The sequence below is a fragment of the Phytophthora cinnamomi genome (genome assembly GCF_018691715.1).
Source record: "Phytophthora cinnamomi strain GKB4 chromosome Unknown Contig53, whole genome shotgun sequence".
NCBI lineage: Eukaryota > Oomycota > Peronosporomycetes > Peronosporales > Peronosporaceae > Phytophthora > Phytophthora cinnamomi.
The window spans coordinates 862,117-888,621 of NW_027150986.1; the positions used below are offsets into that span (position 1 = coordinate 862,117).

Below are 26,505 nucleotides of genomic sequence, written 5' to 3' on the forward strand. Positions count from 1 at the left end.
AGATCGCTCCCGATCACAATGTTGTTCCCTTTCAGATCACCATGGACAATGCATCGAGCATGGAGGTATTGGACTCCTAGTGCTGCCTCGTATAACTTCGCCCACAGCTCATCAGGATTTTTTCGCAAATAGTTAACCAAGGTTCCGTGTGGGGCATATTCGCAGACGAAGAATGGTCTTCCAACGTGGCAAGCGCCGAAGAGTCGAACAACGTGAGGATGGTTAAAACGAAACCAAATGCCGACTTCACAGCGGAAAATTCCTACGGCTTCTGCTCTTTTCGTAACGTTCGCTTCAGCTTGAGTAGCTGATGGTTCATCGGACGCCGATACACTCGAATAATACGTCGAAGCTGAAGAATCTGTCGTACCATGCGAACTAGCCAACGTAACTCGTTTCACCACCACATCTGACTCCAGCCACTTGGCTCGAAATACGCTCCCAAACCCACCTTCACCTACGCAACACCAGTCGTCAATAATCAGCTCGAACCAGGGAATGAACCATTCTGGTGTAAGATCCGTAGCATCTTTCGTGCCAACTTTGGTGGATTTGTCCTCGTACGCCTGCCATCGCGGTGCTGTTGCGTCCACTGGGTCTTTTAGGCCTAATGATGCCATCAGTGACTCGATGCGCCATTGGATCGAGTAGTAGCTGTTGGAAGTGGCGCGCGTTGATGATAACCGCATCACTTCAGCTTCTTCCGGTGGCATTGTGACCATCTGGGTAAACTCGGTAAGAAGAGCGTCGAAACGCGCGAGTAGCGTGTGGCGGTGGGTAGCCACTTGCAGGCATTCATATATTGTCTTGAGCGCATTGAATGCTCGGCAATAGTGAATGTTGTCAGATTTCCCCACAATCGCTGGTAGTCTCAACCACTTTTCTGTCATGCGGCTGTTCTCGTATTTATCGAATGTGTCTGCGGGGCGATATTGAAGCTCGGAACTCTCCTCTGAGGCTAAACCTTCCAGTTCGCCGATGACAGACGAGAGGTTGGCACGCTTTCGATAATTCCTAGAGCACATGCGCCACACCAGCGCGCGTATGGTAGCCTGGGGACACTTCGGGGCAAATTTAGGATCGATACTCATCTCTGGGGTCCATTGTTCTTTACAAAACCTGACCCAACCATCGTCTCTATCGCCCCATGGTTTGTTCCCGGTCGCAGCCTCCAATATGCACATACCCAATGAATACACATCCGACATGTTTGACGGCGAACCACCTTCCAAAACCTCAGGAGCCTGCCAACGCATCGATCCAATGACACGCGCGGGACCACCAATTGACCTTTTCTTCGAGCCACTCAGACCAAAATTCGACAACTTCGCTATACCATCGTTGCCGATCAGTATATTGCTGCAACGGACATTGCCGTGGAAGATACCGCGCTCGTGGAGATACTCGAGACCTAACGCCGCTTCGTACAAATATTTCCACATTGCGTTCTCCGTCACTGCAGAGGATATCGCCACATGCTCAAGAAGAGAACCCTTGCTGGCGTACTCGCATACGAAAAACTTCAGGTATGAACCAGCGTCGCATGCGCCGTACATCTTGATCACGTTAGGGTGTCGAAGCCGTTGCCACAGACACACCTCATCGTCAAATGACGAGTGCGAAGCATCTGGAATGAACAGTTTCACGACAGCATCGGCATCAAGCCACATGGCTTGGAAGTCACCTCCGGTATCACCTTTCAGGTTAAAAAGGGTCAGCTCGACTTCAATCGGAGGAATAGTGCAGCTGAGCGAGTGGGCGGAAGGTGATACAACACTGTTGGCCATATCTGCTTCATCCCCAATGCATAGAACAAACGTTCGCCACCGAATCAACACCCTGGCGCTGATCATTTTTGCCCTGAGGCTGACTGCCCATCGATATAGTCGTTTCCGGGTGCTACCATAGCCTCTGCGGGGTCGAGTCTCATGCAGTACACCAATAAATGGCATAAGTACCTGCACAATGTCATTGTGCCCGTGATCCTTAGCGAGTCGCATAGCCGTGTTCCCATCCTTGTTCTTGATATTCACCTGTGCTCCGCGTTCTTGAGCGAGGTACCGCACAACATCCAAGCGGCCTGTTTCCGCAGCCTTCATCAGAGCTGTGTTTCCCTCTTGGTCTCTCCAATTCACGTCCGCGCCACAATTTTCGACGAAGAACTGCACCATTTCAATCTGGCCATATCCAGCGGCCGTAGTTAACGCGTTGTCTCTGTTGTCGTCCTTGACGTTCTCGTCTGTGCTGCGAAAGCCTTCGAGGGCATGCTCCAAGTCAGCCTGGCCATGGTATCCGCGTTGGTTGTTCGCAGCCAGCATCGCTCTGTTTTCGTCTTCGCGGTCGGTGTCGGAATGGAGACTGAGCATCCTGGGCACGGCACCGCTGGTGCTCTCTGCCCCACACCCCTGCACTGCACTGCTAGGGTCGGAGTGGCCAGCGTCACCCTCCGCTTCTTCCGACGAAGTGCTATGCGTACACGGTCAAAGGTATCCTACTCTACCGAGCCGAAATCAGCGTTGAAGCAACCGCGCGCCTGTCACCAAGAGCCTATCGGCCACCGAGAGCCCAGCGATCTCTCAGACGGGCGACGAGCGTGCGAAGTGCTAGGTCCGGCGGATGTTGGTGTCGGATAGTATCCAACACCAACACCCTGTGCTCTCTGCTGCATCCCCTGTGCTAGGCAAACCAAGCACGAGTTCGCTGTGGCGCTGCTTCGGGCCGGTGGTTGGCCGTATTTTCTGCTTCTTGAATCAGTCCCCCCTCCGCTACAGATACGTCCGAGATGGAGGCGTCGGTGTTCGTAGAGGCTGCGAAGGTGGGCGACCTCGCTAAGGTGCAGGAGTTGGCGCCTCAATGCACCGACCTCAACGGGGGGCATGCTCTGCTGTGGGCTGCTGTAGGCGGCCACCTTCCAGTCGTGCGGTTCCTCGTCGAACAATGCGCCGTCGACGTGGAATTCGCGACTGAAAACCGCGCGTCGGCGCTCGTGTGTGCCGCTATGAGCGGTGAGCTCGCCGTCGTCCGGTATCTCGCAGAACAAGGCGGCGCCGACGTCAACGCCAGGACCGCGAATGGATTCACAGCGCTCGTGGTGGCCGCTCGATTTGGCTGCACGGAGGTCGTGCGCTACCTCGCTGAACAGTGTGACGCCGATGGAAGTGCTACGGATGAAGATGGGTCCTCGGCGCTGCTGCTAGCTGCTGCAAACGGGCACATGGAGGTGGCTCGGTACCTCGTGGAACACTGTGGGCTCGACGTGGATGTCAAGAACACCAGCGGGTACACAGCACTCATGGGGGCCGCTCGAGAGAACCACCTCGAAATGGTGTCGTACCTCGTTGGCCAGTGTGGCGCTGCTGTCGAAGCTAGGAATAATGGGGGGACGCAGCACTGGCGGTGGCCGCTGCACACGGCAACGTACAAGTCGTTCGACACCTCGTTAGCCAGTGTGGCGCTGACGTGGATGCCAGGAACGAAGCTGGAGCGACGGCGCTCATGTGGGCTGCTGCCACAGGGAGGACTGAAGTTGTTCGGTGTCTTGCTGAGGAATGCGGCGCGGACGTCAATGCGAAGAATCACGACGGGAACACTGTGCTGATGGTGGCTAGTAAGAACGACCGCATTGAAATCGTCCGGTACCTTGTGGAACAGCGTGCTGCAGACATTAGTGTCAAGAGTAATGACGGATTCACGGCCTTGATGCTGGCGGCTCGAGACGGAAAGCTTGAACTCGTCCGGTACCTTGCTGAGGTAAGTGGAGAGAATCCCAACGTCGTCAATGAAGTGCTCATGTGGAGTGCTACAAGCGCGAGTATCGAAATTGTGCAGTATCTCGTCGAACACTGCGGTGCCGACGTCATGAGTGAGGACGGCGCCAGAGCTATCATATTTGCATCTTCACATGGCAATATGGAGATTGTCCGATACCTCGTGGAACAGTGCGGGGCGGACGTGAATGTCAAGGACAAGTGCGATGGAAACACAGCGCTGATGTGGGCTGCACATAACGACATGAGGGCGGTGGTACAGTACCTCGTTGAAAAGAGTGGCGCAGATGTTAATGCCAAAAGTGAAGGCGGAGCCACTGCAATCATGAGGGCCGCCGCACAAGGTAACATCCAGACCGTGCGGTATCTCGCTGAACGTTGTCGCGCGAATGTCAATACCAAATGCAACACTGGTGATGCGGCGCTGATGTGGGCTGCTGAAGACGGGAGGATTGAAGTTGTTTCGTACCTTGTTGAGAATTGCGGAGTCGATATAAATGCCAAGAATGGGAACGGAGATACAGCTTTGATGCTGGCGGCTGAAAACGATAAAATCCAAGTCGTTCAGTACCTTGCTGCGCAATGTAATGCTGATATCGCCATTGCTAACGGTGAAGGCAACACTGCAGTGACGAAAGCTGCTGCAAAAGGCTACGTAGAAGTTGTCCAGCACCTTGTTGAGCACTGTGGCGCAGACGTGAATGTCAAGAACGAAAAGGGAGACACCGCACTAATACTGGCTGTTGAGAAGGAACACATTCAACTTGCTCGGTATCTCACTGAACAATGTGATGCCGACGTAAATGCTACGAATGAAGGCGGAAATACAGTTTTGATGTGGGCCGCTAGACACGGCTACCACGAACTTGTGCGGTACTTCGTCGAAGAATGCGGTGCTCATGTGAATACCAGGAATGAAAAGGGGAAAACAGTGCTGATGTGGGCAGCACAGGGTGGCGAAGTTGAGGTCGTTCGATATCTCGTTGAGCAGTGCAACGCACATGTGAACACCAAGACCGACGACGGACGTACAGCTCTCCGAATTGCCGCGGATTATGGATACCATGAGATTCAGCGTATTCTCACGCCATTTCTTTCGCCTGCTATGCTGCCGTGTACTAGTGACTTAGCCGGAATTTCTAACACTGTAACTCCGTGTTCCCGTCGTTCAGCGTTTAGAATCCCTCCCTCTGAAATCGAGTTGACCCTCTTCATCGGAAGGGAAATACTGGGGATGAGTTCCACGCCAAGTGGCTCGATGCCGACGTAGTCGTGAAGTTGTTCATTTCAGATGCATCGCATTCGCCATTTGAGGATGAAATTCTCCTGTGGCAGCGACTCCGCCATCCCAACGTGATTAGAATGTATGGCGCGTGTGAGGCTAATCCCCACATCCGATTTTTCGTATGTGAATATGCCAGCCACGGATCCCTTCTTGAACGGGTCCGCGCTTCTTCCGTGGAAAGCCCAAAATTGTGGAAATATTTCCATGACGCAGCTTTGGGACTGGAGTACCTCCACGAACGAGGTGTCGTCCATGGTGATCTTCGTTGCAGTAACATATTAATCGGTAGCGATGGTTTGGCAAAGCTATCGAATTTCGGGTTGAGTGGTTCAATGGAGAAGTCCAGTCAAGTATCATCGCGAGTGGTTGGATCCAGACGCTGGCAGGCACCTGAAGTTTTAAGAGGTGAGATTCCATCGTACGAGTCGGATATGTATTCCTTGGGAATGTCCATTTTGGAGGCTGTGACCGGAACGACACCGTGGGGAGGTGATAATGATTCGGCCATGCATTGGTCGGCGCAGTTCCGTAAAGAGCACTGGACGCCAGAGACAGATACAGACCAATCAAGAGGCCTCTTTTGGTGCGCTCCAGCCTGCCCCCCGGGAGATGCACGCGATCTCGTGTGGCGCATGTGCTGCCAAAACCCTCACAAACGCGCCAGTCCCTCTTCTGTTGTCCGCGAACTCGAGCGTTTGGCAATCAAAGCGAGTTCTGAACACTCCCAGTCAGAGCATGAACCCGCAGACTATGCGTACGGCAAAATTCACGAACTGTGGTTAAAACTCCAAACGTACATGGACAAATGTGACATCGCGCAAAATCGCCAAGCCTTCGCCGAACTCAAGAGAATATACGAGTGCCTGCTAGAATCAACGCACAATGCCACCCTCTCCTGTCGATTTCATACGCTGCTCGCAGAGTTTTATGAGACGGTCAAGTTGTCTCCTGAACAAGCTCGCATGATGCGGTTGTCGTCAACTCGAGCCACCGCCACCAGCTCTTACGCATTTCAGTGGCGAATGGAATCGCTCATGGCATCACTAGGCTTACAAGATCCGGGTGATTCGACAGAGAGAGAAGCGCGATGGAAGCAGCGACAAGGTGGGCATACCGAACGGTTCGTGTCAGGCGTATCCGACACCTTTCTTGTGCTACAGGAGTTGAAGTCGACCGAAGAACGCTCAGCATTTCTGAGGTCGTTGGAAACTGAAATGAAAAATCCCATTGGCAAATACACAAGCAATCAACTTGAGGTGATGAAGCACACGTTCGATGAGATGACCAGCAAGCTAGAAGCCGATGGTTTATCGCAGTTTACACCGGAATGGTTCATCCCCTGGTACGAGTTGGTCGTCGACGAGTGGAATTGTTTGGGAGAAGGTGGTTTCGGGAGCGTGTATCGAGCCAAATGGTTAGACTCGGATGTGGTGGTGAAGCGCGTGACGTTGGCTGGATCGGATGGTAAAGCAAATGCATCGTCCACCGTCGAGTCCAGTTGGTTAACATCGAACGATCCGTCAGCTATTCAAGCCGAAGTAATCGCTGGCAAAAGGGCTGAGGCTCTATCAATATTCCGCCGCGAAGTTGGCATTTGGTTTGGCTTCAGTCACCCCCACGTCGTTCGACTCTTTGGCGCCTGTCATATTGGCAGACCGTTCTTCGTCTGCGAATACGCCGCAATCGGAACCCTGGTCAGCTACTTGCGAAAACACCCTGACGAATTGTGGTCGAAATTGTATGAAGCCGCGCTGGGCGTTCAGTATCTACACGCTCGAGGCGTAGTCCACGGAGACCTGAAAGGGAACAAATTTGTTGTCGGAAGCGACATGAAGGCGAAGGTGACAGATTTCGGTCTGAGTTCGGTCGCAAGTGGGGAAGAGGAGACCTTGGTGTCTGGTGCGTGGAACTGGGTGGCCCCAGAGCTGCTCGATACCAACAAGCGGCCGACATTTGCGTCGGATGTGTATTCTCTGGATATGTGTATTGTAGAGGCACTGCGAGTTGTGGAGGCAGTGAAAACAGGCAAAGACTCGAGTCGTTGTCTGCCGTGGCGTGTTGCTGATAGAACCGCAGTAAAATATCACGCTACACGTGGCATACCGCCGTCACGGCCTACGATCTGCGATGACGATCAGTGGAGGCTAGTGAGAAAGATGTGTGTGCTGGATCCAGAGAAGCGGGTCAAGATCTCTACGGTGGTTGACGAGCTGGCAAGGCTGGCCAACCTGACCACCACCAGCCAAGCGATCGAGGTTAGAGACATTTCGATACCAAGTGCGGCGAACTGGGAATTTATCCCCGAAATCGTTGCGAATACGCAAGGGCTGCTGGCTTCCATCCAATGCGACGTAGATCAATCCGATGCCATGATCCTGCAGTACGCTACATTGTGGGAAAACCTTGAGCACGTTCGTGGGCAGATCGATGACCATGAAAGCGATGACATCGATACGTGTCGTGCTGCGTTTTGCTCACTCGTCGCCGACTCTCGCGCGTCCACGGCAACGTTGCACGATAGGAAGAGAAGTATCATCTCATTAGCAGAGACGACGATGCGGTGCTTCGCATTGCAGCGGTCGTTGGATAAGTTCTGTGAAGCATACTTTCTTGTTTGTGGGTGTTAGGAGGATCACTGAATCTACACTGCAGATATTGGTCAAGCTTATCCGTGTTGAAGTATTTGCAGAAGATTGGGAGTGTTTATTTTAAAGAAATTTTACACGCTTCAAACAAATGCTGGTACATCGCTTAATGCGCATCTTTTACCCACCGCCCACCTAGGCCTCTGTATGAGATTCTTCCGGTGATAAGTTATCACTGCTAACCCCCAAGTTGAAACAGATCTGTTTTCCGTCGAATTGTTGGCCGATGGGATTTTGCCGGCTGCCTGGACGCGAGGTTGGTAGGCGACATTTTGAAGCATTGGCATGCACTCCGATCGCATTTTCTGGCTTACCAACTTGGAGATGTCATGCCGGACCCCTTGAGGGACGAAAACAGCTGATCTGGAGTCGAACTTGGTCTAGTGAATTTCACGTTGAACAAGTCATGACGACGACTCTCCCCCTCTGCGGAATGCCAGTAGTACACCCCACCAACTAGCCACAAGTGGTCGCCAAGAGCGTGTTGTCGATACTAGATTCGGGTTCATCACTAGCAAACTGCATGGATGGCGTATTCTCCATATTAGAGCGGGGCTTTGGCATCGCCTTCCCAGATCTTATCATCACGCTGCCCTAAACTGACTAAGCACAGTACCGTGTTAACTGGTACGAAACTAAGCCGTGCTAAAGCACGGAGAAGTAATGTTTCTCTGGATTTTATCATGAAAAGCTCTGCTCAGCCTCTCTGCTTCTGCCAGTGCCTCTTGTGTTGGTGTGAATGGGATTCCGAAGTTGGTGGTTGTGGTCGCGAACATCGATGCTGACCCCAAAAGAGCCGCCTACCTTACTCAGCAAGCGCAAAAGAGAGTAAGTTTGACTCACATTGCGCCTGGCCACGGCGCCTGCGAGTGAGAAGAGAGCCATCACGCTGATAAATGAAATAAAGGCAAGCAACCAGTCGGTCATATAAACTTCGCTTTAATTATGCTACCGCGCTTGCACTGTGGTGTGCAGGGTTAACTGTATTTATCGACTAGTATACCTTACACGCGCCGCCGCCCTGCTTAGTAGCTGGTCACGTTGAAGTGGTCGAGTGCCGTGACCTTGGCTCACGCCGAATTTAACAAGTGCTTGAAGACGCCCTCCTCCGAAGCGAACAGTTGCACCGCCTCCTTCAGCTCGGGCGCCGCCAGCAGCGCTAGGCCCGTGTCCATCGTGTACACGCCCTTTCCCTCAACTTTGTACTCCTTCTCCGACACCTCCGCCCACGCCTCGTTCAGGAGCACCTGGAATTACTCGTTCGACAGCGTGAGCGAGCCGTTGCTGTACGAGCCGCTGTAGCCCATCGCCTTCTGCTCCGTGCGTTTCCGTTGTTGGCGTCCGTGCGTCCGCCCAGGAAGTCGATTGTCACGTTGCCGGCGTCCTCGAGCGCCACCTGGCCCGCCAGCACGACCAGGTCGGCCGTCGACAGCGTTGGGTACGACTCCTTCATAGACTCCAGCGCGGAGATGATCTTGTCCACACCGCCGTTCACCGTCCAGTTCTTCTGCGGCGAGAAGCAGCGTGGCGTTGCTGGGACGTGGCAAGAAAGCCTACATAGCTGAGTCCTGATACGCGTTGCTGGGACTTGGCGATACAGCCTGTATAGCTAGCTGGGTCCTGAGACGCCTGTTCATGGCCACGCAATTCTGGCGTTGCTGGAACTGGGCAACAAAAACATAGATAGCTGAGACCGGAGACGAGCTTGCAGCTACGGGTGCACGGGAGATCATATACGACCAACAACGTAGCCTCGGTTAGGGAGCATGGAATCGTAGGATTGTACTAACTGAGAATGGCATCGATCTATTTGTAGTCGGGCGAATATCTACTGCCAGGTCTCGTAACTTGAGCCCCTCATGAAAGTTAGGGCTAAATGGGGGGGGGGGGTTCCCACCAGGCAAATTTTTAGTAGGCTACTCAAGATTGGCGACTCAATAAATCCAGCGAAATCATGAGTTGTGTTTCCACCGGCATATTTTGAGAAGGCGCGGCCTTTCGTCCATTCCAAAGAGCTGCTTGACGATGGAAGAGCTGGCTAGCGGAACGCTAGTAGTTCTGCATAGGTTTCTGTCTCGAGGCTACGCATCATCTAGCGGCGGCGAGGACAGTGACGACACTGATGAAGCAGTGCAGTACTTGCTCAGTGGCAATGCCTGTACCAGTGGATTGTCTCCACCACTGTACGAAGATTGCGCTGCATCCGTGTTTTGGTTGTTGTCAGCGAAGTCCGCAATATATGTCTGACGAGGAGCACTACTATCCTCTCTCTCAAAGATAGGCGTAGAGGAAACTAAAGCGGAAGGCTCGACAGAGTCATCACCGCCTAAGATGTTCTTCAAAGCATTGAATACGGCTATATCCATGTCGGCATTGCGAGCGTCCATCTTGTTAGCAGCCTTGATGGCTTTCTTTTGCTCACGTGACAGTTCAAACCAACAAGGCTGGCCGGTTGATCCGACCACACGGTTGTTGTTAAATGCGACTATGAACTTGTATGCAACAGGCAAGTTGTTCTTCTTGTCGATTACTGCTTTCTCACTGCGAGACGTGGTGCCACCACACAGCGTCTTGAATTGCTCGAATACTCGCGTGTTAAGAAGGGCCGTCGACTCTAGGCCTCTCAACGTTGATTGGCTCAACGTTCGGTCAACGAACTTAACCGAAACGTTGTCGGTTGAGGTTGAGAGGTTGGTAAAGCGCTGTCAGCCTCACATTGCCTAGCCTAGAAAATCTGACAAACTCCGTCATCTACCTGCGGAACGCAATAGAAGCTCCAGCTGCGAATACCATGAACGAAGGCCCTCATAGTTCTCCTGTCATACCTGCGGCTATTCGTTCTGCGTCGACTCTATCGTTCACTTCGCCGATTCCTTCTCGAGCTCGAAACCGAGCGCCAACTCCCAGAAGCCAGTCGTCCGCGAGGTCTTCTCGCCAACCTATCGCCGTCAGACGGTCGCCAAGATTGAGTGCGCCAAGCCCCTCACAAGTTCATGCTGAGCCTCTCCTGCCCAGAGCGCCTGAACCGAGCAACCTGTTCAAAATGTGGCGCCCAAAGTACCCCGAAAGGTGGGAGTTTATCCGCCTTGTTCCCGGTGACCAGTGGGCATCACTACCGATCGATAAGCTTAACTCAAAAATGGCATCTTCAGCACACTGCACAAAATACCACTCTCTCGTGAAGTATTCACATGGCTCGACCAATGCGGTTAAGCTGCATATGCAGAAGTATCATATGGATGTGCTTCTAAGAGCTGAACAAGATCGCCAAGAGATCAGGGCTCGTACGGTGAAACGGCAGTTGCAGAATGCATTTGACTTGGTTCCAGAATCGACCAAGCGACAGCTTACGGTGGTGACAAAGGCTCAACAGAGCTATGCCAACGGACTACTTGCTAAATGGGTGGCACAAAGCATGCGGCCGCTAGCCATCATTGAGGATCCCGGTCTCCTCGAATTTATTGTTTTTATTACGCAGGAACTGGGTGGTGTAGTGTTAGATGTACCGGGTGCTACACAGTTACGAGCTGATATTGAGCGAGTTGAGACTGAGTTGAGAGCTTCATTAAAAGCTCGTATCCACACGAGTTGTCAGTACGTTTGCATTACAACGGACATTTGGACAAGTCGCCCGGCCCAAAGTTATATGGCGCTAACCCTGCATTACCTCGAAGAAGACTTCACAATGTGTAGTTGGACGCTTGAAGTCGAGGTATTTCCCGGTATGGATACTGGTGTTGCTATAGCGACCGGGTTGGAGAAAATGCTGGAACGGTGGGAGCTAACTTGGCGATGTGCACATTATTGATTCGCGACGGCGCTTCAAATGCCGTTCTCGCTAGCAATATATTAGGTGTAAATAACATCTCATGCATCGCCCACTCGCTGCATCTAGTTTTGGGTAGCGCCTTGGCGCGACAGAAAGGATCTATTGGTGAAACTATGGTGGCTAATTCCATTACGACAGCTGCAATCGATGTACCTGTTCATGGCGGAACTCTACAAGAAGATGAAATTGTTGTTGCCTCCGAGGAGAAGCAACAAGAGGTGCTGAGTGAGATCGAAACAAATCTACTTAAGTCACTAAAGAACGACACAGCTGGAAAACGTGCGTTAGCCGCCATTCGTGACGTTGTCCAGCGATTTCGCACCCTCGCAACGTATTTTCGCAAGTGGCCAAAAGCGACAAATCGCTTGGACGCTATACAGAGCGAGGAATGGAAAAGACCACCGCTGCATTTAATCACAGATTGTCCGACAAGATGGAATTCGTGTCGTGATATGCTGGAGCGACTTATTGAGCTCGAAGCACCTCTAGATACCTTTTTTTTACTTATCTTGAGAAGCCAGAGGGGTAGGCGGAATTTAGGGATCTCAGTCAAGACAAGTACCCAGTGCCTAGGGATTGGTTTATGATTAAGTGTATGGTAGCGCTGCTGGACCCTATCGCCGCTGTTACCAAGGTTCTTGGAGGTAATTACTATACTACATTAGCATTGGCCTTCCCCATGCTCCGCAGGATCAAAAAAGTGCTTAGTAGCTCAACTATCTTGATAAGCAGGTGCGACTTGTGGCCCGCCATGACTTTCAAGCTGATACGCTTTCAAAAATGCACGTGGTTCGTAAAGCCATTCTTTCGCTTTTCATAGAGCGTTTTCAAGGGCTGAAGTTTGAGCTGGTTTGGATCACGTTTCTGGATCCGCGTTTCCACAAAATGAATTGGGTACGACCTGATGAAGTTGAGGCAGCAAAACACGCATTAGTTGACGCTGCTGCATTAGCCACCTTTGATTTTGCAGAACAATCACGTACACCGGCCCAACAATCACGCAGAAGCTCTTTGCAGCGATCTCCAAGTGATGATTCAGCTGGTGTTTGAGACGACGTGTTGGGCTCTGGTGACGAAGAAGAAAATTTGCCTTCTGGTGATGGTCTGTTGCTTCAAAATATTCGGCTCACGTGCGCTCAGGAATTTGTTTCTTATCTCGATGCTGCGAAGATTGTCCCCCGTAAGCAGGATCCCCTTGTATGGTGGTCTGTGAACGGTCAACAATACCCTTCTCTTAAGCTTTTGGCACGAAAGTGGTTAGGATGCGTCGCTACATCAGTGCCATCAGAACGGGCGTTTTCCACGGCAGGCAACACAGTGACAGCGAAGCGCTGTCAAATGGATCCTAGCCTAGTGCGTGATATAGTGTTCATGGCTGAAAATGCCGACCGCAAAAACAAGTTGTGTGAAACTAATTCGTAAGTATTTTACTTGCTAATTGATGATATCTTTGCTTGCGCTTTTAACGCCTCACACTGCGCACCGCCGGCCTTCATCGGCTGCGTACCGATTGTGTTATATAGCAGGTTGTTGTCCGTCGTGGCCAAGCTGTCCGTGTCGGTGGCCGCGGCGCCGAAGGATAGCTGCAGGCCCGTGGTCATTGGTGTCTGCACGAGACGCACGCGGCCGTCATGTTCCAGCATCTCACACAGACGCTGGCAGGCCACGCACTTTTAATGCGCGAGGCCCAGCACTTGCCGCAGCACGAAGCGCAAGTCCACCATCTGCGGCACAACTGCCTTCCCTCCAATAATGAGTATAAAGTGTGCAATGAAAGTGTACAGACGTAGGCTTTAACCTCAACCTCTGATTCTTGACGTTCGGCTCAACCGCGAGGTTGAAATTAACGTTGGGGGGACTAGTCGGCTCCCCCTTCTCTGCTGGGGTATCCAGCTCAACTCGCCATGCCTCGATGAGCTTCAGGATCTCCGTTGTAGTCCAGTTAGGCCCTCGAGCACGAGATTCGCCCTGCTGCTTCTGCTGCTTTATCTTCGCCATGAGACCTTCTCCCCCGCCCCCTACTCAAGATTTTTTGCAGTAGCAGAAATCCTACTGCAAAAATCCGCACCTTCTGACGGGTTATTGAGTAGGAAAGTAATGAATCAGGTTAGGTTCTCAAAACCGCCTACTCAAGAGTTACCGGTGGGAACCCCCCCCCCCCAATGACTACAAACACCGTCCAGATTATCTTGTCACGCGAATGTCGCCCCTAAAAGACTCAGGCAACACGCACTGGATAATATACTATCTGCCCATGTATCAAACCTAACAGGTTCGTTCCGGTATATTATGTTTTTGTCGTCTTATACGAAATTCAGGGATCTGTGTTTATATAGGGACTAGTACGCGCACTTGTATCGCCCCAACTACTCTGGATAAAATCCAGAGAACTTCATCATGTCACGATCTGCGGAATCGGAGTCGAGCATGACAGGACAGCAGCGCACGTGGCTGCTTGGCGCCGCTCTGGCAGTGGCAGTTGTGTCTGTGTGCGTATCCCTCCACACGAGCGTGGCAGTGACTATATCGTCGGCGTGCGTCGCTGCATACCTACCCTCGTATTTGGACGGCTCGGAATACACGGGAGAGCGCTACTGGCCATGGTTCGCGACGTTCATCGGGCGCGGTATGGCGCACATTCCCGGGACGCTAGAGTTCGAAGAGCCCATTGACGCCACCAAGCAACACATCTTCTGCTCCCACCCACACGGACTGCTGTCCACCCACCACGGGCTGTTGATGTCGGGCCAAACAGTTCCACGTGCGCTAACCTGAAGATGAACTGACTGACAGATACCCCCAACTAACGGTATTCTTGTGCTTTGCTTCAGCATTCTACGAGACGGCCCCGCTGTCCACACGCCGTCACTTGGCGGCCTCGGTTTGCTTTCGGGTGCCGTTTTACCGTGAATACGTGCTGTGGTCTGGCTGTGTGGATGCCCGACGCAGTGTTGCGGAGAAAGTTGGTGGATATAGGCTGTGGTGCTTTGTGTTGCTGGTTCCTGACGACTTTGTTGTGCTTGTTGTGTTTAGGTGCTTCGGGACGGCAAGAGTTTGGTGATTCTGGTGGGCGGAATCGCCGAGCAGATGCTGTCTCAGCGGGGAGACCACACGATCTACGTCAAGAAGCGCAAGGGTCACATCCGCCTGGCACTGAAATATGGCGTGCCAATTATCCCGGGCTACGCCTTCGGAGAGACAGACTTGTTCACGCATTCCAGGTACGATACATTGATCGATACGTGGTAGTCGGCGGTGGGATTTGGTGCTAACTTCGATCTTCCTCTAGCGTACTGCTTTCATTCCGCCAAATGATTGCGAAGAAGTTCTCGGTGGCGTTGCTTCTTGGCTACGGATACTCCAAGTGGCTGTTTTGGCTGCCGCACAAGGGAGTGCCTGTCAACCAAGTTTTCGGCAAACCTATTCCCGTTGAGAAGAAGGCAGACCCAAGCGCTGAAGAGATCGAGAAACTGCATGATCAATACGAGAGAGAACTCACCCGCATTTTCGACAAGTACAAAGAGAAGTACGGGTACGGAAACTGTACGCTGCACGTGCGCTAGAATGTCATGCCTTTTGTATAGGGGCCCGTTTCCTTGCTGAATAGTGCATTCATCCTCAAATTTCACTCTTTCCCCAACGAGGTTTAAGCCACGTATAAAAACCGTGTCTGGTCATCCTCGTGTCGTCGGAGATACTCCTTCTGAATGAGAATTTCCACGTTCTGCTTGATGGCTGTGGTCGTCGGAACAAACTGGTTCGCAAGCATTTCAGCGACTTCGTGCATTAGCTGTGCCTGGTGGATGTCACGGCGTGTCTTCAGTACGCGCACGATTGCAGCCTGCAACGACATTTTGCGGTCCTCCTCAACTTCGCGTGTCGGAGCTTTGACCACCTTCGGGGATTCCACTGGACTGTTCGGAACGGCCTGCTCAAGCAAGAAAATGTCAGTCTATAGAGAAGTCGGAGTCATTAAATAGGTGGTGACGCACCGAGATTCGTAATTTCCGGCTTGAGAATCCGAAATTGATCGCGTACGTTGGGTTTGCGGCGTCACCATCAATTGTAAGGATTTTCGCCTACATGGACAGCAGCACATCATGTCAGAACACGCATGGATCCTCCGGTTCGAAGCGATAATGGTTGGCAAACCTTGACGAGGCTTGCCAAATGGTGAGTGCATTCTTGATCAGGGATATTTGTTAGTTGAACAAGATCGGATCGTGTAATCTCTTTTGCCGTATTGAACTGTGCAGGGTGATACACAAAGAAAAACGTCAGTAACCGAAAGCAGATGCTGCTCACCATACGAGTTGCTGTACCTGAACGAGAATCAGCATTTGGTAAAAGCTGAGTAGGAACTCGTAGCGTTTGTCAAAACAGTGGCTTTGGATCATCCCAAACGACAAGTGGTGAATCCATAGCAGTTTTCGTCCGGTGCTCCTTCCGGTGTAGAATTTTGTGAACAGATTGGCGTGAGCTTCCAGAGCGGGTGGCAAAAAGATTTTGTGCTCTGCTGCAACGCTCGATATTGGCCAGGCTCCGGCAGTAAGAACATCGCAGTGATATGCTACAGCATGGTGCAGGTCAATCGCAGAAGTGTTGGCTGCATCTTCTGACCGCAATTCAATGTCCTTCTCCTCCAGCCAAGCGGTGAACGAGTCCATCAACTCCTATGGCGATAGCAGTGCTATGTTAGTTGTACGTATTTGCAACGACACACCAGTACTGACTTACCTTGCTAAGCATTTTGTCCTTGAGCATTTTCTGCAGCTTGGATACAAAATCACACCCGCAAATTTCGCGTAGCTTCTGAATGAGCAAGATCTCCATGTCGTTTGAAGCAGAAGTGCCTACTCAAATGCGAGGAGGGAAACAGTGATTAAATCCAACGTCTATCTTCCGCAAATTTATCACCGAATGTATCACCGACTGATTACCTTTGATGAGCCGCTTTGCCAAAAACTTCGAGTAATACTTCTTGAAGATGTCTTTGTCATCGATGAGGCAAAACACCACACTAATGTTCTCGATTTTCTGCTCCAACATATCGTCCAGAAGAGGAGGCAGCATGGATCTCGGTGATCCAGGCAAAAATAGCGCCCGACTACCTCCATGCTTCTTGTCGCGTGACATCAAGTAGTGTGTATACTTTGCTAGTAGCTCAGGAAGCCGTGGGTGGGAGTTGGCAAACGCCCTGCAAGCCTTACACGCGAAAGTAGTTCATACGACAGTAAGCATTTGGTTTAGTGGTCATCCTGTTAGGACAACTAACCTGGTCAAGGGCTGATCGCATCAGCGGGTGGTAGCCAAACGCATCTTTAATCAGCTCAAAGTATTTGTTGCGAACTTGCACCAAGGCTTCGATATAGCCCTCCGGGTTCTTCGTCGTATCTTCTTGTTGGAACTTCTGGACAACCTCTAGGCCGCTTCGTTCGATATACTTCTTCAAGATATTCTGTGTTCAGAGCATTCAAAGCAAATTGTCAATCAATACGGGTATCCAACACGTTACGATTAACGCGGAAATAGCCACCACCTTGAATGACATCAACGCGTTCTCGTTCGTCAACTCCGAGAAGAGAGAGAACAGTCGGTGCAGATCCTCCTTCTGGTTGTTGATCAAGAAACTTTCCGCGTCTTCGCAGATCTGATCAGCGTGTTCATCCACCAAGACGCGGCAACAAGCTTGTCTAACTTGAATGACAGTGCTGCCATACATATATTGCTCACGTTAGTTGGAAGAATCAGCAAAGATGCTTAAACGCAGGCATGACTCACGTTCGATGCAACCGCGCCTCGCAGCGCTTTTGTTCTTGATCACAGAGCAGCTCAGCCTCTCGCAAGTATTCTGAGATCGTCACTTTCGACAGTAACTCCATCGCCTTCGCGGAGTAATACCTCGCAGCATCCTGCAGACATGCAGCTGGTTAGATTGTTGCCCTCGAACTGGGTAGACCTGGTAAATCGCACCTCTAAGAACGGCTGCTCCAGCTCTTCTCGATAGAGGCTCATTTGGTCCTGTCGGCATAGTCCTAGGCTGAAGTACGTCTGCAGAGGCACTCAATTTAGTCAGAACAGCACACGTCAACATCGAGACACATCCGCAGTCCAACCTGCACTGTGCTAGCGATGCAGTCTCCGTCTTCGAAGCACTCGCTTCTGTCACGTCGTGCTGCATGGAAGATGTGGATGATTGCCTTCACCAGCCGCTTCTTGAGCTTGGAGAACGCGATGTCGTGCCAAATGTGGAGCGCAAGCTGCGCAAGGGAGCAACCAACACACACCGTCACCGCCACACTCGCAGCCAATTAGGACAACAGGCGACGGCACTTCTTACTTCTGTGACGGGGTACACCCCGGGAACGGGGGCCTGTCCAGTCTCGCAGTGCGAGTACGAGATCCAGTAGCGGTTCTGCTCCGAGTGAGAGCAACGCTTGTGAGTACACTGCCAAAGCCGGCACTAAAAACCTCTCTGCACACTGACCAGGTAGCGGAAGAGCTCCGAGATGTAGCTCGTGCCCGTCGCGAAGGCCTCGAATGAGGCGCAGTAGTGGCTTAGGAACTCCGGCTCGCCGTCGATGGCGTTCAGCTCCTTCAGGATGGCCTCCACGTGCTTCACCAGCAGCCCTCGCAGCCGGAAGAACAACATCTCCGCCTGCGGGGCGCCCGGGTTCGTGCAGATCTTGTAGATGCCGCTGCAGCACGCAAAGAGAGAGAGAGAGAGAGAGAGAGAGAGAGAGAGAGAGAGAGAGAAGACAAGGGTGAGAACCCCAACGCCGCTTCACTTCGAACCGCAGCCACGTACGAGTACATCTTGAGCCACTTCTCGTTCGTCAGTGTCTGCGGCGAGCCTGTGACCAGCGACGCCAACGGCGGCTGCATCTCCCGCCACTCGTTCTCGAAGTTCACCTGCGCGCAACCAGCAAGAGTCGACGAGGCGAGGCGATCAGACGACGGCCGCTGCCGGAAGGTAAGAGAGCGCGCGCTGCCTACCGTCGACGCCTTCAGCAGCGACATCTCTCCTTGCTGCTGCTCACTTCTCTCCTTCTTCTTCTTCTTCTGCTGCTGCTGCTGCTGCGTCTGGAGGCCGCGTGGATCCCGAGTACGCACTTCCTCTTCAAGATCCGATACAAACTCCTAGTCACGGCGACTACTCAGTGCGCAACCGTTTCGTGGAGTTGGTGTACCCATATTCGGGTACTGTAGCCAAATACCGCCCACTATTCGGGGGTTCCGCAATGATGGACGCCGAGGCGGAGCTGGCGCAGGTGGAGCAGGAGCTGCACGAGGTGGAGGAGGACCTGAACGTGCTGCTGCTGCGCCAGAGCGAGCTACTGGAGCGCAAGAGGGAGCTGCAGCAGCAACTGCAGAGCGAGCCGCGCGGAGACGAAGCCGCAGCCGCAGCAGAGGCCGCGCCCGACTGGACGGCGGCCTTCGCCTGGACGCAGCAGATCCACGCGCTGCTGGTCGACACAGTAAGGAGAAGAGCTCTACTCGTGGTTGTAAGCAGTTAGTCTGACGCCCAAGGACTCGTGCAGTTCCGCCTGCCAGGCTTCCGCTCGGTGCAGGAGCAGGTGATCAACGCGACGCTGTCCCAGCGAGATGTGTTCGTGGTCATGCGCTCCGGGGGAGGCAAGAGCCTCTGCTACCAGCTGCCGGCGCTGCTCGACGGGGTAGGATACATGGCTGTGTGCTCGAGAAGCTGGACGTTGCTCTAACGGACGTCTGATGGGTTGCCGTCGCAGCATTCAGGCTTCACGGTTGTTGTTTCGCCGCTGATCTCGCTCATCCAGGACCAGGTGCGATGATTGCACGAGCTGCTTAGAGCTGCTGCTCGACGTTGGCTGGTATTTGTTGACTGGTGCGCGCTGCAGGTGATGCTGTTTAATGAAATTGCGGGCGAAGGAGCGGCGTGCCAATTGTCTGGCGAGCAGTCGCGGGCAGAGGCGTCCGCAATATACAAGTCGCTGCTGGCAGCGGATAGCACGCTGAAGATTCTGCTGATTACCCCAGAGAAGCTGGTCAAGAGCAAGCTCTTGATGTCGAGGTTGGAGAAGGCCTACCAGAGTGGGAGGCTGAAGCGGTTCGTCATCGACGAAGCCCACTGCTGCAGTCAGTGGGGGCACGATTTCCGGAGCGTGAGTTGGTGGCGTCGAATGCGTGTCGGTCTGGAAATCTATGAGTTGTTCACAATTTGCGTGCATATACTCATGGTTGCAGGACTACTCGAAGCTAGGTATTCTCAAACGGCAGTTCCCCACAGTGCCCATATTGGCACTGACAGCGACCGCCACCCCACGTCTGACGAAGGATGTAAAGGCGATTCTCGAGATTCAGAATTGCGTGTCATTTCGAACCTCTTTCCTCAGGAGTAACCTGCACTACGAGGTACGCTCGCGGGCTTGAACATTACTGATAGCCCGGCTCTTTCCCTAACTAAGCATTATCTTTCATCCTTCCCCCCGTAGGTCGTGGAGAAGCCAACTAAAGACGCTGCAGCGATGGATATGCTGGCTCGCCTGGTCAAATCTTTTTCAGCATCAGACACGGGGATCGTGTATTGCCTTACGAGAAAAGAAACCGAGCAGGTGACGCAGCATCTTCGCCGAGCAAACGTTCGAGCAGCATGTTATCACGCGTACATGGAGGGTAAGGAAGAGACCCACATGGCTTGGTTTCGCAATAAGCTTCAAGTTGTAGTGGCAACGATTGCGTTTGGCCTTGGAATCAATAAGCCCGATGTTCGTTTCGTCATCCACTTCACACTGTCAAAGGTATGCATTCCTGCAAAAACAAAGCACTTACAGGTATTTTATAACGTGCTAACGGTTTTGTTTTTCTATTGTGCTGCAGTCTGTTGAAGGATACTACCAGGAATCTGGACGAGCAGGTCGTGATGGCAAGACAGCACGTTGTGTTTTGATGTATAAACCCTCGGATGTGATCCGTGTCTGTAACATCGTCCAAGCTGAAGTCGGTGGTATGCAGAATATGCGCTCGATGATCAAGTACTGTGAGGAGCTTTCTGATTGTCGGCAGTCCATGATGGCTGCATACTTTGGGTGCGTATTTGGTATCATATTGACGCTAGATGTTGCGGTGAGTTATTGACAGCTTGTATGCGTTCCAGGGAGACCTCCGAATCAACAGCAATATGTGAAGGAGCATGTGACAACTGCAAGCGTAATGTTGACACGGACGATACGATCGATCTGTCGGAGCATTCTAGAGCCCTGGTTTCAATAACCGAGGATGCCAAACAACTGTAAATTTAGCACTTGTTGACCGAGTTCGTACACCGCAACTCACATCGTTCATTTCTTGCAGAGAGAGGCGTCTCACGCTCAAACAGCTGATCGACGAGTTCAAATCAAGGAAGTTCGCCCAGCAATGGACAGCGCTCGACCCAACGACAGCTTCTATGAGCCGAAGCGTGTGTGATAGTCTCGTGATCAACCTTCTGCTGAGGTAGGGTGTTAAACAGGCCACAAATATTACTGCAATGGATACTGACCCTAATTTTTTTTTTGCATTGACAGCAATGTCCTTCAGCCCGAGATCAGCTACACTGCGTATAATACGATATGCTATCTGGTTCCTGGACCACGAGCTCAACATCTTAAAAGGGATTGTTTAAAAATTCAACTTTCACGATGCCTGCTCGATAAAACAGAGAACTCAGAAGATGCAACTGCTTCGAAGCCACCGAAGAAAAGAAAACGGTCGCCCGAAATCATCGAGATCGACTAATCAATCACACATTTTTTGGGACTCAAAGATGCGCACCGCATAATATGAACGTCACGGATACCATTCGTTTGCAGTTTGTTCCCTAGTGAATCAACAGCAGCGCCCCAGTGATCTACTTGTACAAGTTTCAATACTGAAGATTCACTTTCAGTGTTGAAGCTTGTAGCCCACTCGGGCGCTGCTGTTGATTCACTCGTATTCAAGACTTTGGTCGATGCTGTTACTATGTCCAGCTGAGCGAAAATCGTGACCAGCAGGTGCTAATGGATTGGCCGCGCGAATCCACGACGTCTACCGAAATGTATCCACTTATCTTGAGTGTCAGTCATATCGACATCCCAAGGTTGCGTGCGCATAACGCGGAAATTAAAGACTAAGTAGATTGAAAATTCGTTTTTCGTATTTGGACTAGACGTGACCATCTCAATACGCAGTAATGTTTACTCAAAATATGTTAGAACCTGGTCCAACATGAAGTATACCATCCGCATAACTAACAGCACCCTAGCTGATTTACAGTACGCTCGCCGCGGTCACCAATTGTGGTCGCTCGAGGGTCGAAAGCAATTGATCGCGAATCTCCACGACACCCTTCAACTAGTGTCTCTGAATCTAAAACACTACCCCACTCGCTTTCCCGACGGATAGCATACAGCTCGATGTATTTCCCGCGGGTAATGTAGCCAGGCATGAAGGGCAGCTCAACACAGAACAAGGAACCCCAGCGCTTCATTTTGGGCTTCAACTATCGTTTATTTTCGCAGAGGTGTCTCTCTTCACCACAAAGCACAACGCAGTCATTGTCGAATGTGCCGCAAGCAAAATTCCACTTCTTCATTGATTTTCCTGAAACTTGTTTGGTGGGTCTCAAGACTTCGTGAGAAAGACCCGAGAAACAGAAGTGGGTATTTTACGAAACAAGCCAATTTGTACAATAAAAAAATGTGGTGGCGATGTTATCAAAACAACTAACCTGCGCACAGGAGGTACGAACAAGGCATAATTCATTTGCGATTTCTTTCTAAGCGCTGCTCAAAATGATCCATTGAAGCTGAAGGAAACTTGGGAGACTGCAAGCGTTGGTTTGTTCTTGTGTGTTGCAAGCCGCTCTCGATATTGCAGTCCGTAGCTCACTGGAGTGCCAGACCGGGAAGGAAGTGGCTCTGGCGGGGCAGGAGGTTTAATAGAATGCTTCTGGCTCGAGTGCCCAAGCATCAGACGGTGCGCAGCTGCAACCTGCATCGGGCCCGGAACGACTAGCGGCTTTTTATCTCCTGCTGCTGCTAACCACTGCGCCTTGTCAGTTCCGGAAAATCCGAAGCAGTCTCGACCGAGTTGCTCCTTCTTCTGGGCACCTTTCAGTGGTGGAAGTACGACGCCGTTGCTGTCAGTTTCTGGACGTCGGTGCTGCAGTGGTGCTGAAAATCGCAGCTGTAGCTCATCGATATACTGCTGCGATGCCTCCAGCATCTTTCGATACCTTGACTCTTGTTGTGAGTTCGAAGGAGGAGGATATATGCGAATAAAGTCAATCAGATGTTCGTCACCTTCATTTTGTTCGGGGCCCTCGTCTTGCTGTTGAGAATTAGCTGCGATAGCCTCGCGAGGTGCAAACTCAGCGATACTCTTGCCGTATTTTTGTTGGAGACTGCGGCTGAGTTCGTCCTGATTGTCAGCGTACTTCACAACAATTTTTTCGAGGTGTCGCAATCGATCCGAGTTGAAGTGGGCGTAGTAGTTGGCGAGAGCTGCACGAAGTTGGTCTGGATTTAACGGTAATCGCGCCCCCTTGTCATCTTCATTACTGTCTTCTGGGGCACCAATTCTTGGCGTTGGAGGAATCAGTGGTGGCAGTTCACTTCGCTGATTATCGCTAACACTTGAGCTCGATTCGGTATAGTTTGCCGTTGACAATGCGGAACCTCCGTATAGCCTTCGCTGGAGAGCGCGAGCCTGCTCGGTTTCATACTGCTCTTTATCATTTGTCGAGATGTTCAACAAGTCGAACGTTTGGGAGATGAGGGGTTCCTTCACACTCCAATCTAGCGGTGAGTCGCAGCCAAAACTAGGCAAGTGGTTTACTTCCAGTAACCACGGTTTGAGTTGTTCATCCACTAGCACATCCATGCCCAACAACGCAAAAGAGCAAGATGGCGGAGTCGACGAGGTCGAAGTAGGAGTTGAGAAATTCGTATTCGCCTCATCGTCTGTACTTCCTCCCTCGCTGTTACCACTAATGCTTTCACTTGCACTAGCCGGACGCGCGCTTTTGTCGCCATTGTTGTCTGATCCGATACTCATATCACTTGCCTGAGGACCCGATCTGGACGCCGAATTGGTGCGGCGCATGTACTTCGCAAAGGTGGATTTATATTCTTGAGCGAGCGTAGGCTGCACAGATAGGATCGACTTGAGGCAAATGTCACCAATTTGCTCCCATAATGTGTCAATACGCTCAGCGGGGAATACCTCCTTCAGCCACCCAAAGAACCATTTCAGAGACCGTTTGCTGCCTGTGCCTTCAGTGCCATTTCCCTTGTTAACTTCAAAGTTGTTGGAGTGCTTATTCACAGCGTAGTTGGTGAGGTGCATGAATCGCTGTTCGAGGTTGTCTGCGCTTGGGGTCACATAGTCAGCTGTGCACATTCGCACCAGGCCGTCCTTGAAGATATAAACGCGCAGTGGCGAGCAAGAAGTCACGAGCACGTAAATTCGCAAGTCGAACTTCTTCCCGTCAATCAGTAGTGGGCGAGCCACGTATTGCTGAGCAACCAGGACATCACCTTTAGGAATCTGCGAGAGCTTACGGGTGAGGAAGACGCCTCTTCCTTGGCACATGTGATCGGGTTTCACGATGAACGTGCGTTGGCTTTCACCTTCGGAGTTGAAGTTCTGCTGGAACTCGTACTGGTCAAACGGCAGAATCCACGTCCGCGGGACAAAGTCGTATTCACGAGGAAAGAGCTTCTTCATGCGCTCGAGGTTTCGGGCAAGTTTGGACTTGCATGCAAGGTTAGCCATCCCTGGGAAATGATTCACTTTCTGGTAGGGTAGAAGCGCCTTGAACGTCGGTAGAATGTCGGGCACATCGATCCAATGCAGATTGCAGACTGACGGCTTGGCTTCCGGTTTCTCGTCCGTCACGAGCTTCCAGCCACGAGCTCGCGCCACTCGACGCACCACTTCGTACCTGCACAGAGTCACATTTATCCGCACTCGTCTGGTATTCCGCTTTGATGTTCGTTTATTCTCCATGATCTCGACGAGTCTGCGCGATGCGATACCACTTGGCAGTGCAGAGTCCAAGTCGACTTTGAACTTGGACTCTGAGGTGCCCAAGGCATCACGCCTGTGAGTCTATTTGCAGAGAGAAACCACAATTTGTGCTACCTACGCGCATTGTACCCCTATAAATACAATACGATTTCGCATATCGCTCTGTCTGCATAACACATAACACTAGCGCCAGCACAGCGTGGAATGCAGGTTTATTGCCTAGAATCATTGCAACACCCTTCACCCACCCCCTAGAGAGCACTGCGGATAATGGTGTCGAACTCCGGCTTAAGCGAAGCTCCGCCCACCAGGAACCCGTCCACGTCCTCTAGTGCGATGAGTTCGCCGCAGTTCTTGCTGTTCACGGACCCTCCGTAGATGATGCGCACGCTGCTCGCCACCGCAGGCGACACGTTGCTGGCGACCCACTGGCGTAGCTTCTGGTGCGCCTCCTGCGCCTGCGCGGGCGTGGCCACCACCCCCGTGCCGATGGCCCACACTGGTTCGTAGGCGATCACCACGCGCGCCCACTCCTTTTCGCCAATGATGGCAGCCAGTGCCTTGGTCTGGCGCGTGAGCACCTCGAGCGTCTGGCCGGCCTTGCGCTGCTCCAGCGTCTCCCCAATGCAGAAGATGACCTGCAGGCCGAGGTCCAGCGCGCGCTTGGTCTTCTTGGCCACGACCTCGTCCGACTCGCCGTAGTACGCGCGTCGCTCCGAGTGGCCCGTGATGGTCCACGAGAGCCCGAAGTCCACGAGCTGCTCAGCCGCGATCTCCCCGGTGAAGGCGCCCAGACCCGTGAGACTCACGTTCTGCGCGCAGACAGCAATGTTGCGCTGCAGCAGCTGCTGGACCAGCTCCAGGTGCAGCGATGGAGGCGCCACCACCACGTCCACCTGGGAGGGGTCCACCGCAGTCTTGTTGAGGATGGCCACCAGGTCACGAACGGAGCTCCTGGTGCCGTTCTACACAGGGGAGGCCATGGATGTTAGCGTCGTGTATCTATGGTTGCATTGGTGATGAGGGGGTGGCGTACGCATTTCCAGTTGCCGCCGATGAGGTACTTGCGAGGCATTGAGTGTGGGTGGGGCAGGTAGAATGCGAAAGCGATTGTGATACCGTCGCTGCATCACGTTGGGTGTTGACGTCAGCGGTTGATGTTGAAGTGTGTGGATGGGGTTAACTTGGTGTTTGTATGTGAATGTTATTGTAGTTGAACGTGGCAATAGCCACAAATAAATTGCTGTATTTTTGAAGTGCGTCTTACACTCGCTGCATCACCTCCTCCAGTCCCTGTTGCTGTCCCCGTTGCTCCCTGGGGATTCCCCTCTTTTCACTGGGAAACGAAGCACAGCAATCGCACTCGCTGTGGTGCTTGCTGTAAAATAGGCACTTGCTGTCATCGCACGAGAGCCCGTCGTCGCAAAACCAATAGTAACCGCAGCAGGTCCAGCTATAGCACTGCCTGTAGCAACGATCCGAACAACGATTGCGCTCACAGCAATTTCCCCATCCGCTGCATCCACCACTCCCACTGCACACGATTGGCCCGCTCATCATGAATCCTACGCAGAGTGCTGCTACAATCCCTATTACGGCTAAAATCATCGTTGTATACCCCAAGACTAGTACAACATCGACGTAGACGTACATGACCCCTAGACTGGCTTCGTTAATATCAAGATGTCGATCCAGTCTGCGCAGGTCGAGAGTATACCAGCTTAGCAGTACAAACTGGAAAAGGAGCGATAAACCGAAGTCCATCCACGACAGAAACTTCGACATGTAGACCCCATAAACCACGCTTGAGACGGTAGTCGTGATAATAAATGAGACCGGGCCATCCTTATGAATCGCCAAGAAATCGCTGCTTCCGTCAAAGTATGCTTGCAAGCACGTATCGGATGCATTTTCCTTGTGATGAGGATCAACCCACCCAGCCTCTGTAGA

At 52.1% G+C, this 26,505-nt stretch overlaps 7 protein-coding genes across 8 annotated transcripts; 3 read left to right on the plus strand and 4 right to left on the minus strand.

The window, feature by feature from the left end:
• Positions 1-2,782: 2,782 nt before the first annotated feature.
• IUM83_00202 (serine/threonine protein kinase) lies at positions 2,783-8,295 on the plus strand (the record flags this gene model as incomplete). The annotated part of the gene is made up of 3 exons (XM_067923956.1): positions 2,783-3,396; positions 3,471-4,111; positions 8,246-8,295. The coding sequence occupies 3 exons, from the start codon at positions 2,783-2,785 to the stop codon at positions 8,293-8,295; spliced, it is 1,305 nt and encodes a 434-aa protein (XP_067789124.1).
• Positions 8,296-8,767: 472 nt separating this feature from the next.
• IUM83_00203 (Catalase/peroxidase HPI) lies at positions 8,768-13,169 on the minus strand (the record flags this gene model as incomplete). The annotated part of the gene is made up of 3 exons (XM_067923957.1): positions 8,768-8,944; positions 9,070-9,230; positions 13,034-13,169. The coding sequence occupies 3 exons, from the start codon at positions 13,167-13,169 to the stop codon at positions 8,768-8,770; spliced, it is 474 nt and encodes a 157-aa protein (XP_067789129.1).
• A 784-nt stretch (positions 13,170-13,953) lies between these two features.
• Positions 13,954-15,089, plus strand: IUM83_00204 (Diacylglycerol acyltransferase; the record flags this gene model as incomplete). Its single annotated transcript, XM_067923958.1, has 4 exons — positions 13,954-14,287; positions 14,358-14,488; positions 14,560-14,747; positions 14,816-15,089. The coding sequence occupies 4 exons, from the start codon at positions 13,954-13,956 to the stop codon at positions 15,087-15,089; spliced, it is 927 nt and encodes a 308-aa protein (XP_067788822.1).
• An 83-nt stretch (positions 15,090-15,172) lies between these two features.
• IUM83_00205 (putative Cullin family protein) lies at positions 15,173-18,546 on the minus strand (the record flags this gene model as incomplete). Of its 2 annotated transcripts, none has more annotated exons than XM_067923960.1 (16): positions 15,173-15,280; positions 15,359-15,454; positions 15,519-15,605; positions 15,679-15,774; positions 15,849-16,199; positions 16,264-16,379; positions 16,467-16,731; positions 16,802-16,984; positions 17,066-17,237; positions 17,308-17,438; positions 17,500-17,577; positions 17,643-17,786; positions 17,867-17,941; positions 18,014-18,224; positions 18,335-18,438; positions 18,523-18,546. In XM_067923960.1, the coding sequence occupies 16 exons, from the start codon at positions 18,544-18,546 to the stop codon at positions 15,173-15,175; spliced, it is 2,241 nt and encodes a 746-aa protein (XP_067788823.1). The 2 variants fall into 2 exon arrangements, with proteins under 2 accessions (XP_067788823.1, XP_067788824.1); XM_067923959.1 differs by having other exon boundaries at positions 17,063-17,237.
• Positions 18,547-18,767: 221 nt separating this feature from the next.
• On the plus strand, positions 18,768-21,279 carry IUM83_00206 (ATP-dependent helicase, RECQ family protein; the record flags this gene model as incomplete). Its single annotated transcript, XM_067923961.1, has 10 exons — positions 18,768-19,004; positions 19,068-19,202; positions 19,275-19,328; positions 19,404-19,667; positions 19,750-19,917; positions 19,998-20,303; positions 20,383-20,591; positions 20,660-20,794; positions 20,857-20,997; positions 21,069-21,279. The coding sequence occupies 10 exons, from the start codon at positions 18,768-18,770 to the stop codon at positions 21,277-21,279; spliced, it is 1,860 nt and encodes a 619-aa protein (XP_067788825.1).
• A 1,032-nt stretch (positions 21,280-22,311) lies between these two features.
• IUM83_00207 (Tubulin polyglutamylase) lies at positions 22,312-24,252 on the minus strand (the record flags this gene model as incomplete). Its single annotated transcript, XM_067923962.1, has 1 exon — positions 22,312-24,252. One exon carries the CDS (start codon positions 24,250-24,252, stop codon positions 22,312-22,314), a length of 1,941 nt encoding a protein of 646 aa, XP_067788826.1.
• Positions 24,253-24,806: 554 nt separating this feature from the next.
• Positions 24,807-25,630, minus strand: IUM83_00208 (triose-phosphate isomerase; the record flags this gene model as incomplete). Its single annotated transcript, XM_067923963.1, has 2 exons — positions 24,807-25,367; positions 25,592-25,630. The coding sequence occupies 2 exons, from the start codon at positions 25,628-25,630 to the stop codon at positions 24,807-24,809; spliced, it is 600 nt and encodes a 199-aa protein (XP_067788579.1).
• Between the last annotated feature and the right edge of the window lie 875 nt (positions 25,631-26,505).